At 47.7% G+C, this 13,364-nt stretch overlaps 1 protein-coding gene across 7 annotated transcripts in view; it reads left to right on the top strand.

Moving 5' to 3' along the window:
- The window catches only part of AHCYL2 (adenosylhomocysteinase like 2), a 175,186-nt gene that overhangs the window by 150,784 nt on the left and 11,038 nt on the right, over nucleotides 1-13,364 (top strand). For all 7 annotated transcript variants that reach the window (XM_075925410.1, XM_075925413.1, XM_006120332.4 and 4 more), the window contains 7 exons: nucleotides 842-948; nucleotides 2,836-2,952; nucleotides 6,224-6,287; nucleotides 7,847-7,935; nucleotides 10,311-10,381; nucleotides 11,342-11,436; nucleotides 12,943-13,041. In XM_075925410.1, the coding sequence (XP_075781525.1) occupies nucleotides 842-948; nucleotides 2,836-2,952; nucleotides 6,224-6,287; nucleotides 7,847-7,935; nucleotides 10,311-10,381; nucleotides 11,342-11,436; nucleotides 12,943-13,041 (642 nt within the window). The remainder of the gene's footprint in view (nucleotides 1-841; nucleotides 949-2,835; nucleotides 2,953-6,223; nucleotides 6,288-7,846; nucleotides 7,936-10,310; nucleotides 10,382-11,341; nucleotides 11,437-12,942; nucleotides 13,042-13,364) is intronic.

Genomic DNA, 13,364 nt, shown 5'->3' with positions numbered 1-13,364 from the left:
ATTAAAAATTGTCCCCAGCGCTCCCCTGTGAACACTTTGTGGGTCCCCAGGGACCCCTAGCTCACTGGACTAGAAAGTTTGAGATCTTTTCCCATCTCTGATTTCTAGGATCCTAGGCTGAATTATGGTCCTTAATAAGGTGTTAATTTTTCAGTGAGCAATTGTGTTGAGCATAGAACCCACACCAGCAGATTGGTTCATTTTTAACTGTTTTAATAAAGCAGTAAGTTGGCCTATTAATTTTCGACCCAAAGGAATGTCTTGCACACTGGGGCTTTTATCTCCCTTGGCAAATGGTCAATTAGGAGGGATGGAGAGTTCAGGGGATTGGTAATGTGCTCCGGAGCCTTGTACTTCTAGGTTCTAAGTTCAAACCCACCTGGGAATGTGATGCAAAGTTGCTGCCTAAATGATGTTCAATGGCCCCACATTCGTTGGCCTTACCAGAGGGAGTCCAGCAGAAAGGCCAGAGACTGGACTATGGCCAATAAACACTTCCCTGTCACTTCCAAAGCCAGTTCCTCTTGCTGGAGCAAGTGGGGAGAGAGGACTTGCATGGCTGCTATTGGCGCTGTCCCTAGTCCGGGGATAAATACAGAAGACTCTAGTGCCTTTCCTGCCTCGTTAAACAGAAAATGTAACCCAAGCGTCATTGCTGCGCTGAATAACCCCTGGCTTGGTTTTGTCTATTGGCTTGTAATGGCCTCCGTGATACCACGACAAGGAGTTGTGTCTGAAACTGGAATTCAGTGACTAATTTACTCCTCGTGTTATTCATGAAAGAGGTCGGTGGCTTTGCTGTATTTCGGTACAGTGACTTTGTGCAACGTTCTCATTTCAGATCTTGGATGATGGAGGGGACCTGACCCACTGGATTTATAAGAAATATCCCAACATGTTTAAGAAGATCAAGGGGATAGTAGAAGAGAGTGTGACCGGTGTGCACAGGTAATGGAGCTGTATCTGCAGCAAACACTTAGCCCCCTCTGTGCAGAGGGTCATGTGTATGTTAGCATATGCTCAGCTCAGTACACGCTAGAATCTCGGACAGTTGCCTGGACTTTGATCCAGCCTTGGAGTAGTTTCCCATTGGTTTGGACTAGGTCTTAAAAATAAAAAATCATATTTTTTCTCTGCTATATAAAAATAATCTTAAAACAACTAATGAGCTGAACCTGAGAGTAGGAGGTAGGAACTACTGAGTTCTCGCTCTGATTCTGCCATTGACCTTGGCGTGACATTGAAAAAGCATCTCACCTCTTGCTCACCCATCTCTAAAATGGGGGTCATGCTTGCCCACATTGCTAGGGGCAGGGACAGTGAGACGAGGAGTGAGGATTGGCCTTGTAGTACAAAGGGGAAAGCATCCTAGGCCTTGAGGAAAGGGAGAAGCTTAGAGCCAGTCCCACCCAGCGGTGCACCAGGAGTAATATTGTAAGAGGAAGTGACTCCATTGCTTGAGGGAGGGGTAGAATTCCAGATAGGCGAAGCAGCCCAAATGAGTGACTCATAGCCCAGCAGAGGAAGTGGTGGGAGGCGTGATTAGGTCAGAAGGAAGGTCTGAGCCTGGGTGCGGTTTGAGCAAGTCAGTTTCAGGTGGAGGGAAGGGGTGGGTTGCCTCTGAACAGTAGGGAAGGGTAGGGAACTAGCCAAGTGACCGAGGATGCGGACGGAAGTCTCTTGCTGTTGCAGTGAGAGCAGAGTGTGGCAGCAGCTCTTAGCCTGACTGGAGTTCAGCATCGGGATTTCGGCATGCTGCAAAAAAGGGAATCGAGACTTGAGACAGGAAGTAGTGGCTGAAAGCTTATTAAGATTTCAGCAGGCAAAATGCAGAAAAGGGCCTGATTTGACAGCGTTCTAGCAATGGCAGTCAGAGATGTATGGGTAAGGCATAGTGTAAAGAGCAAAGTAAGGTTAAAGATAACTCCCTCTGTTCTTTCAAGACTGGGGCTAAGGTCTGAATTAAGGATGCTGATGGGGGCACGCAGAGAACACAAAGAGGACACCTTTCGCTTTTGAAGCATTAGATGTGGGAAATCAGTGTATCTGGGAGCTAACATTTCAAGCTTGTGGGGGGGCGGTCAGAGTGTGTGAGGAAGGAAATACACAGTTGGGTAGTTTTGCACAGAAGAGTTATCCAGGTGGTGGCAAACAGCAGAGAGCAAGAAGGTCTGGAGAACACGATTGTACTGAATGTGTTTGTGAGAGAGCCTATCAAATTCTGGCTTGCAGGATACCAGCCAGCTCATTTTAAAAGCAGAGGCGCAGCGTCTGGGACCAGGTGTGGGCCGGGACAGCTGATTCTGACTCTCAGCAGCCCCCCACTGCACCTCTGCCCTTCACCCCTCGGAGATAGTGCTGGGGGGAACCAGCTTTTAAGCTGGCTCCACCCAACACCAGCTCCTGCTCCTCCCCCTTGCTGCCTCTGATAGAGGTGGGGGGAGGAGGGGAGGGAGCAACTTGTTGACTACTTGACTAGTCGCTTACATCCCTAGAAAGGACATCTCAGGGGTACTGATCTGAAATTGCAAGAAGCATGCTATGGTGCACTAGATAAAAACATGAAGTGGGAAAGTTCAGAACATGCTAGCCTAGATTCTAATTTTATAGTGGCAATTTTTTCTGGAGGGGACAAGCATAAGTGTTTTTTAAATGAGGGACACACCTCGCATGCTGGAATTAGTAGGCTGTCCATAGGTAGATGCTAACTTTGATTTTAGAGGTATGTGCCGCTCCTTGCCTGCTAATCAAGAGAGATAAGGGAGAGTACGTTGGCAGAACATAGGAAAACCTGTCTCTGTTCATTTCTGAAGTTCTCTCCCTTATTCCTAACAGGTTGTACCAGTTATCTAAAGCTGGGAAACTCTGTGTCCCAGCTATGAACGTCAATGACTCTGTCACCAAACAGAAGTTTGATAACCTCTACTGCTGCAGAGAATCCATTCTTGATGGGTATGTAGCTTCCTGACTAAACAGAGCACTCTATATGACTTCCAGGCTTGGGTGTATTTAGACTAGACATGGGCACACTAACCTGGGTGACTGGGCAACAAACTGCCAGATGAAATTCAAAACAGGTAAATGCAAACACTGCAAAAAATAATCCCAAGCATACCTAGAGAATGATGGGTTTTAAATTTGCTGTTACCATTCAAGACAGAAATCTTGGGGTTTGTGGATAGTTCTCTGAAAACCTCAGCTCAATACATAGAATCATAGAATCATAGGACTGGAAGGGACCTCGAGAGGTCATCGAGTCCAGCCCCCCGCCCTCAAGGCAGGATCAAGCTCCGTCTACACCATCCCTGACAGATGTCTATCTAACCTGTTCTTAAATATCTCCAGAGAGGGAGATTCCACCACCTCCCTTGGCAATTTATTCCAATATTTGACCACCCTGGCAGTTAGGAATTTTTTCCTAATGTCCAATCTAAACCTCCCCTGCTGCACTTTAAGCCCATTACTCCTTGTCCTGTCCTCAGAAACCAAGAGGAACAAATTTTCTCCTTCCTCATTGTGACACCCTTTTAGATATTTGAAAGCCGCTATCATGTCCCCCCTTAATCTTCTTTTTTCCAAACTAAACAAGCCCAGTTCATGAAGCCTGGCTTCATAGGTCATGTTCTCTAAACCTTTAATCATTCTTGTCGCTCTTCTCTGTACCCTTTCCAATTTCTCCACATCTTTCTTGAAATGTGGCGCCCAGAACTGGACACAGTACTCCAGCTGAGGCCTAACTAGTGCAGAGTAGAGCGGCAGAATGACTTCACGAGTTTTGCTTACAACACACCTGTTAATACAACCTAGAATCATATTTGCTTTTTTTGCAACAGCACCACACATAGTAACTGACAAAAAGGCTGATATGTTAGGAATTATTGGGAAAGGAATAGAAAATGAGAAAATATTATAATGTTGCCACTATATAAATCCCCGGTACAACTTGAACACTGTATCCAGTTTTGGCCACCCCACTCAAAAAGGATGTAGTGGAACTGGAAAAAGTTCAAAAAGGACAGCAAATGCTGTCAATGATGCAAGATGGTCTCCATATGAAGAGAAATTAAGAAGATGGGGGCGGTTTCACTTAGAAAAGAGGTGATTGAAGAGAGATGTGATGATGATTTCTAAAATCAGGAATGGAACGGAAAAAGTGAGTAGGCAAGTGGTAAATTACCCTTTCCACAATACAAAAACCAGAAGTCACCCAAAGAAATGAATAGACATTAGGTTTAATACAAACATGGGGAAATATTTTTTCTCACAGCTCTCAACTATCTGTGGAACTCATTGCATAGATCGTTGTGCGATCCAAAAATATAACTGGATTCAGAAGTGAGCTAGCTATGTTCATGGGGGATAGGTCCATCAGTGCTATTAGCCAAGATGCTCATGATGACCCTAAACCTCTGACTGCCGGAAGCCTGGAAGAGAAGACAGAAGTAGATGCTACAAAATATCTCTGATGTGTACACCCCCTGAAAGTCTGCTTTGAGCGAGAATCCTGGGCTAAATGGACCATTGGTCTGACCCAGTGTAGAAGTCGTATGTTCTAAAGGAACATATGGAAATATTAAAAATTAATTTCTTGTGAAAACATAGGATTTGCGTTAGTGACTCAGCCCATCCTAATCTGACATCCCATGTCCTTCTTTGCCTAGTCCCTAATGTTTCAGTGGAAGGCAGGTTCCCCAATATTGAACCTTATCAGTAGTGCTCATGTTGTGGAGGGGAACTGGGGGAAAGAACTTGTGGTGATCAGCTGATGCCTTCAGTCAGAAGATTGGTTCCCATAAGTTTGAAGGGATAGCGCAGCAAATCCAGCCTCAGCAGTAGACTCTGACCTGTCTACTTGCTTTTTTTATTTTATTCCTTTCTTTAGATATTATGAGGTTGATGGTCTTGTGATTGGGACACTAGCTTGGACTTGGAAAATCGAGTTCATCACTTAGCTTGGCCACACACTTGCTATGTGGCCCTGGGCAGGTTGCTTAATCCACCATCTGCGCAAACAGGATGGTATTTTCCTGCCTCCCTAGGGTGTTCAGATACAATCCTAATCTATCCTGAATCCTGTGCAGACTCTAGTGATACAGCGCAGAGATGTAGCTAGGTATAGACTGGCTTATCTCAGTCTCTTGGGCGTTTGTACAGAAGTTTTGTGAAACTAAATGGCTCTGAGGGCTAATGCAACTGCATTGTTGAACTACTCTTCCTTATGCTGTAGCAGCACCAAGGCATCCCAGTTAGGGATCAAGGTCTCAGTGTGCTGAATAAAGCACACGTGTGTAATGAAAACACAGTCCCTGCCCCAGAAATCTTACAACTGAAGGTAGAATTGCTTCCAGATTTTCAGCATGATGTAAAGTTGGGTGCATGTGTATGCAACGTGTTAATTACCAGTGACCATTTTCAATGTAGAAATTCAAAATCACCTCCTTATCTTGCTGTGTCCTGTTGAATAGGAATAGATGTAAGTAAGTTGAGCTCTAAGATAAAACCTCACTCCAACCTCTTAAACAGAGCAAGAGAAAATCGGTGCAAAAGTGCAGCTAAATCTGCAGGGATTTCTGTCTAAATTCATTTGAAAAGGAAGGGAATTTTGCCTTCCCCACACTGCTAACCTATTTACTTTCCAACTAAAAATAGACTGTAATGTAGGACACTGTTAGGGAGATGGAAACAGACTGGAAGGAAGAGTCTTACTTGTACAAACCTTCAAGATCGTGCCAGGAAACCATCGTTTGTCTTCTGCAGCGTCTCTTCTGGGGGCCATTGTGTGGAAAACTCTCCATTGTAACCCCGTGTCTTGGACGGCAGCATTTTGCACTGCCATGGGGAAGACAAGGTTCCCATTCTGAGATACCCCCACCCCAAGAAGAATCAAGGGGCCAAATTTTGCCCTTGAAATACTAACATGTAATTCCAAAGTGATTTACACCTGTATCTATTTTGCCCTTAGGGGAAGAAAAATGTTTTTTTCCCCAGTGGTCCTGTTGAAAAGGAGCATGATCGGCCCACCAAATGGAGTGTTGTCTCTGGGGTGGGATAGTTGTCAACGGAGGGAATTTCACCTCAGCTGAGCAAAAAAAAAAAAGTGTCAGCAGCACTAATTTTAAGAGATTCTGATTACCCATTAAATACTGGCATGGGTTTACTTTTATGTATGCCTTGATATTGAGGGTTGCATCTAATAGCAGTTGTTTTGATTCTTGCACTTTAGCCTTAAAAGGACGACAGACATGATGTTTGGAGGAAAGCAAGTGGTGGTCTGTGGCTATGGAGAGGTAACACTTCAATATTTCATCACACAGAATGTGCTTTGTGTGCTGTCTGGTGGCTGCTGCTTGTAGAATTAGAGATTCTCTTCACGTAGCTGGGTCCTTGGATGCTTTGTGTCTCTGTGGCGTCTCTTGGCATCTGCAGTTATCTTAAAACCTGCTTCTAAAAGTAACGAGTGCAATTTGGCAAAAATAAAGGGGTGTTTCCCCTGCTATAATTTCTCTGCATTTTTATTTCTCTGTTCTTTTGAAATCTATTGGTACAAGAAGTCTGATGCTTCAGGGGTGGGATGGGGGTGGGGAGGGGTGAAGGTTTGCTGTAGCATTCATTGCCCACTGAAATCGTCAATCCATCTTAATGCTGACCTGCCAATGAGCTTTCTGGAGGGATCATCTGAGTAGGTGAAAGTGGGAAATTCAGTCTCCATATTTTCTTTCTCTCTCTGTCTCTCTCTTACCCCCCACCCCCTCTTTCAGCTGGGGCTTCCAACATGGGGACTTGTTAGTAGCAGTTATGGTGGGGAGTATTCTGATCTGGACTGAGAACCCCCAAATCATTTCACACGAGCCGCAGCACAAACATGCGGTGGTTCCACTGTGATTTAAGAGTTGAATGCACGTGGTGATCACATGTGGGGGAATTCTGGTCCAGTCAGCCATGCCCTTGAACTCCCCATCAGGTTTACTGAGTGTGTCACGGGTAAAACATTGATACTGAGCTGTCCAAATAGATGAATGAATACAAGAAACCCTAAGGTCTGGTCTACACTTAAACCTTAGGTTGATGTAGCCACAGAGCTCAGAGGTGTAAAAAATCAAAACCCTGAGCATTGTAGCTGTGTTAAGCTAATCCCTGGTATAGACACAGTGAGGTGTGCTATATGAAAGGTGCTTCCATTGCCCCATTACTATCACTAAAGGAGCTGGTTTTCCCTCAATAGAGAAAACCTTTTTGGTCATTGTAGTGTGCATCTATTCCTCAGGGATACATTGCAGCCATGTAGCTATGCAACTGTAGCATCAGTAGTGTAGACATAGCCTTAGACTCCCCCAAGGTAAGAAGTTTGGTTTTTAATGCACCAGTCTGGCTTTCTAGGCATGGAAGGTAAGAAGAAAAGGAACTGTGCGGTAACGGAATGGAATTTTTCAAACATCTAGTTGTGCTGTTACTAAAGTTGGGACCCGATCCAGATCTCTCAAATTCCTGGATTTTAATGCAATACTCTTTAATACTAGCCACAAAGTTTGGGGTGGATCCAGTCTCACCTAAAGTTGGGTTGAATTTGGTTTTGGGGTTTTGCTTTGGGTCCTCTTACTGGTAGCAAAGTAGCTCTGGTTAGTTATGCTTCATATTTCAACGGCTTTTTCCCCCCTCCCGCCCTGTGTGCATTGTGTTCATACAGTTTACAGCGGAGCGGTGTGCCTGGGCTGAATGCAGAGAGGGGAAGTAAATTTGATCTTAGATTTGCAAAGGGGAGATTTTCCCCTTTCTGTAGAGAGCAGACGGTGCTTATCGAGCGCTCTGACTTCTCATCCTCTGTCCTTGTGCTCTGTTCGCTCTGCAGGTTGGAAAAGGCTGCTGCGCTGCTTTGAAGGCCATGGGCTCCATAGTGTATGTGACCGAGATCGATCCCATCTGTGCTCTGCAAGCCTGGTAAGGGGCAGTGGGGAATCCGGGTCCTTCCATAGGTCTTACTCGGGCACAGTAAGACTGAGAGCGGGATCCTGTCAGCATCAGGTGTTCTCCGGACTAGCGCTGTGTCTAGGGAAGTGAGACAAGGGCTGCTCCGCCCTACAGAGTCTGCCGCAAACAGGAGCTGCTCTGGGCATCCGGACCAGTCCCTGTCTGCGACAGGCCCAGGGGGCAGCTCCAGTCCCCCCTCCCCCCCCTTCAATCAGTTAACTGGTTAAACTTCACGTTGAACCTGTTAAACGGGATTTTACATCCCTAGCTTTGTCCCAGTGCCACGGGTTCAGCGTGATCCCTTGCTCATAGCTGCTATCAGTCCTGCGTGTCTCTCCTGAGGAGCAGCCTGCTGATCTGCAGCCATGGATTAGCCAGCTCAACTGGAGTGACAGCGGTGGTTTTAAGAGGCAATTGAAGGATTTTGCGACTATGAGATGGTCAGAGTGCTACAGCGTGTCGAGATGATAGAATTTTCACCCTGCATATCACACTTTGCCCTGCTTGTGTTCCATGGGGGTCCACTGAAGGAACATGTCAGTTTCTCAGATCATCCACATTGCAGATCCTGGTGCTGTAACTGGGACTGACAGCACACAGCTATCCCCTCACACACCGGTGCTGCAATTCTCTCTGGCCTCATTTTCTCCAAATGAAATCTGGCTTACAGCAGAGATACCACTTACGCATAAGAACTGCAGCAAAAAGGGGTTGGAAGGTCAGAGTGTCATTTTGCTTTAGGGCCTTGTTAAACACACCAGCCTCTTTCTTCAAACTTCCAAAGTGCAGTTATGGTCAGAACAGTAACGACTCGGCATTGCTTGCTCAGCAGAGCTGATCCACGCCTCTGTGGTTCTGTCTGCTTGGTAACATGCACAAAACTGCAAGAGACAATCCAGCTATAAGGGAGTCAGCTGGAGACCTTTCCACCTCATGCATCCGTTTGTCAGTCCTGGGGGAACTCTGTACTTTGACTGTGGCTCCAAGCGCATCAATTGCAGAATTCCCTCGGGGCTAATTGACTGTCAATTTGATTGCTTCGTACCAACCGTATACCCAGCACTGTACAAGTCACAAAGATAGGCAGCCCTTTCCTTGACGATTTCTCTCTGTGAAAGACAGGCATAGAGGAGATGGGATACCCAGAGTCAAAAGAGGAGGGAACCACTTGCATTTGTTTTGTGTTGTAATTATGGTCATGCTCCTCATAGGCACAATAGAAGTGATATTGCGGGAGGGATTTTCACGCGGGGGCTGACTTTGGAAACTGATATTGGGTGGTCACTTAAGTTCCCATTAAGCTGCACAGCAGCCTGTTAAGCCCCACCCTCAGAGTGCGGGGGGGAGCGATGCCTCTTCCCCAGAACAGACCTGCTGTGGCCAGGGGAGAGACACCCCAGCCTCGGCATGGACCTGCTGCAGCTGGGAAGAGAGGTGCCTCTTCCCGCCCAGCCCAGCCCAGCCCAGGTGCTGCTGCAGCAAGAGAGGGTTGGGGGGAGTCTTGTCTCACTGTGGTGGCCTCTGGGCAGCCTGCACCCCAAACCCTGCACACACCCCTCACACACACTGGCCCTGATCCCCTTGTCACTGGCCCCGTCGTGGAGTCCTCACCACCTCTGCACCTCAGTCCTTGGCCCAGCCCTGAGCCCCTTCCCACACTCTGAACTCCCCTGCCCCACCCCCACTACATGAATGTTGTTATGTGCACCAATATGGAGGTGATGTGTCACCCAAAATAAAATTCATTCTGTGCATGTGTGGGGAAAAATGGAGAGAACATTGGTGGTCACAATAGGGGAGAAAATCTAACCCCAAATATTTCAAGTCAGAGGGCCTAGATTTACATGCATAAATCCATATTTAGGACCCTAAAAAAATATAGCCTTGTTTTTGGATGTGCTGACACCTGCAATTCCCACTGAAGTCAGGAGGAGCTGTTTAGGACAAGAATCTTGGTGCCTAAGTATGGAGTTAGGCAGCCAGGGTTGAAAATGGTGCCCTAATTTCTTTGTAATTGGTGGAGATGAATTTTCAGATCCCAGGTGCAGTTTTCAGGGCTGACCGCTAGAAGTGCCGTATACCTGCAGTATACTTGAGACTCTGATCTAGAATGATTGATAGAAAACATGGAACTCCACCACGTCACTTTCCCCACTAAAACCCCGTGTAAGATCCTCTGAGCCAACACTGCTCTTGGTGCTGCTACAAACCCATCAGTGTGCAGCACCAGTGGGTCCCAGTCTGGCCCCAAAGGGTTCCTCTTGGCAGCTCAGCCTCGCGTCGGGGTGTGTGGTGTGTTTCAGCCAGCCCTCTGATTCTGTAGGTTTTTCTCTGTTTTCTCTCAGCATGGACGGATTCCGCCTTGTGAAACTCAACGAGGTGATCAGACAGGTCGACATTGTCATCACCTGCACAGGTTGGTGTGTCCCGGGGTAATGGGAGGAGCTGCAAGGTCACATGGGCTAGATGTGCTGGTCAAACCCCTGTCTTTGGAGTGGGGCAGCGGTACAATTCAAATAGGCGGGCCTGGTAGGATACTTTTGTAAAGTTGCTAACACCCAGCAGCCAATGATAGTCCTCCAAACAAGGAGGCACTTTTACATTAGTCGCTGGCCAGTCCCATGCTTATTCTGTCATGGGCAGAGCACAGCTGCCTGCACCCAATAAATACTGCAGAAGGCTGCCAAGTCCTCGTCACACTCCACCTACCGCCAAGGTCCTTGTATGTCTCGTATGGCAAACACCTTAGCTCACATGAGGTGACAAGCAGCTACGGTACAGGAGACCTGCTTGTGTCTAGACCTTCACAAAGCTGGTCTCCCCTATGCACCTAAGAGCTCAGATACTCGTTAGAACAAGCTCGTCTGAGCTAGTCCTTTTGAGAGAGCAGGCTTCCTGCCATCCTCTTCTCGGGCGGTTCCCAGAACTTCCTCATGGCAGAAACACTGTGAGGACGCTCAAGCTATTTTAGTCCTTCCTGTTCCAAGCCAGAGCCCAGATTGTCCCATGGTTCAGCAGAAGAGAATATAGTGTGAGCAAATCGGAGCGGTGGCGCTCATTCAAACCCAGAGAAATGTCATTTGAGTTTGGGGGTGGGCATTCCTTAGCAAGCAGTGGGGTTAGTCTGGTTTATCCAAACGGGTTTGTGCATCCCTCTGGTTTGCTGGCCAAAGAGCCAGGTTCACACGTCGTTCAGTGTGTGTGAGAGAGAGACATTCAGTTTTCATTCTAGCTTTTTGAAAAAAAATTGTGAAAAAAGGAATGCCTGTTTCTAAAACTCAAGTGAAACCTGGTTGGTTGGAGTGGGCTGCACTGGTGAACTTACTGGAGCTGTGTCATCACTCCTGTGTATTACCATATATGTCTGGGTTTAAAGGTAACAAGAACGTAGTGACGAGAGAGCATCTGGACAGAATGAAGAACAGTTGTATTGTGTGCAACATGGGCCATTCTAACACTGAAATTGACGTGGTAAGCACTGGTGTGTTCTCTGGTGGGTATCTGGGAGAGGGTTTCTTCCGTTCATTTCATTGGTTCCCCTCGTCTCACCTAATTCTCATTCTCAGGAGTGTTGAAAGCTTCTGAGATCAGTTAGTCAGTCATCGGTACAGACTGAACCTCTCTAAGCCAGGACTCTCTGGTCTGGCAGGACCACGGATGTTCCAGGACCAGAGAGTCCCAGTGGAGGGCTGGCGGCTGGGTGCCCTGTGGGCCGGCAGGGCAGTGGACTGCTGGCAGTGAGTTGAGAGCAGTGCCGGGAGCCTGGTGCACCCCAGGAGGGCTGTTGAGCAGGACAACAGGGCCAGAAATTACCTCCCCAAGTCCAGCAAATCCAGGATGGGTCAGGTACTGGACCAGGGAGGTCCAATCTGTAGTGGTTCCTGGCTGGCCAGTTTTTCTGACTGGCTGGCCTGAGGGGACCGGGGAATAAACTAGACCTCTACCCCACCATCTGTTTTGTACTGCAAAAAATGCCTAAGACATCCTCAAAGAGCTGCGCCTGCACTAGCTTAGCTTCAGAAATAAAAGCTGGAAGAGTATAAAGGCCCTTTTCCTCCTTCCCACCAGCAGGCTAGTTTGCTGCAAGTTTGGTGACTTTCCCATTATTAAACCATGAAGGGTCTTGTTGAGACTTCAGAGTGGAATTCAGCGCACTGCTCGTAACCTAGGGGCAAGTGATGCCAATTACTGCACAGGACTTGAAATCTGCTCATCTGGGTTTGGAGATAAGCAGGAAAATAGGACTGGCTCTTCCTTGCAGTGCCAGTCCAGAAGGGTTTGTTGCTGGAAGCAGTCCCAGAGGAAAGAGGCTTGTTTTGCCCATCCACAACCCATGGTTACAGACAGCAGTTCTCTGTGGGTGTGTCTAGACTGCAGGGTTTTTTCGAAAAAACTTCCCCTGCCTCTAGACTGCAGCCGTGTTCTTTCGAAAGTAAATCAAAAGAACGCGGCAGTTTTTTTCGACTGCGGCAAACCTTGTTTGACGAGGAATAACGCCTTTTTTCAAAAGTGCTCTTTCAAAAAAAGGCGCTATGTAATGCAAACTGTGCTTTTTCGAAAGAGAGCATCCAGACTGCCTGGGTGCCCTCTTTCGAAAAAGCGGCTTGTAGTCTAGACTTTCAGAAAAGCCTCTTTTGAAAGAGGCTTGCAGTCTAGACATAGCCTGTGCCTTGGTGCCAGCCACCCTGTTCCTGGAAAGAAAGGTGAAACCAGCAGCCAGAGGGTCTAATGTCCGTGACTATAAATCAGTTTTCAGCCTGCCTTTGAGCTAGCTGTGCAGTCAGAAGAATTCAAACTGCAGCTGAGGTTAGAGTGCCAGCCTATAATAAATGAATAAGTGAGCCATACGTGATTCATAGTGTCTCACTTCAGTGGAGCCTGGAGGAGTCTGAGAGCCCAGGACGGTGGAAGTGGAGGGGCTGTGTTACTTGCCCTGGCTGCGCTGTAGCTGCCACGGTCTGGTTTGCTGTGTTTCAGGCCAGCTTACGTACACCTGAGCTGACCTGGGAGAGGGTGAGGTCTCAGGTTGACCATGTCATCTGGCCAGATGGGAAGAGGATAGTGCTGCTGGCAGAGGTAAGTAGCAGGTGAAAGGCAGGATCTGTCTCACTAGGGGCCGCCTCAGTAAAGAGGCCCAGGGTTGAATGGGCCACAGTGCTCAGAAACCTCTCAAGATGGCTGCCAGGGCCCAAGCAGCTCGCCAGGGGCTCTGCATTTGTCCACCCCGAAAGCTGTGCCTGTCCCTCTGGTGGGCTGCATGGCCTGAGCCGCTCTGTTGTCTTCTGCGTGGCCTGTGGCCCGCCATAGCCCACCCGCTGGGACGGCCTCTGCTTGCGCTCTTCTGGAACCGTGCGACTGAGCTTCCCCCGGTGCTGGTGGCTCCGCTGCAGAGACAGAGG

The sequence above is a fragment of the Pelodiscus sinensis genome, chromosome 1, assembly GCF_049634645.1.
Source record: "Pelodiscus sinensis isolate JC-2024 chromosome 1, ASM4963464v1, whole genome shotgun sequence".
Lineage (NCBI taxonomy): Eukaryota > Metazoa > Chordata > Testudines > Trionychidae > Pelodiscus > Pelodiscus sinensis.
This window is presented reverse-complemented; position numbering and strand designations above follow the sequence as displayed.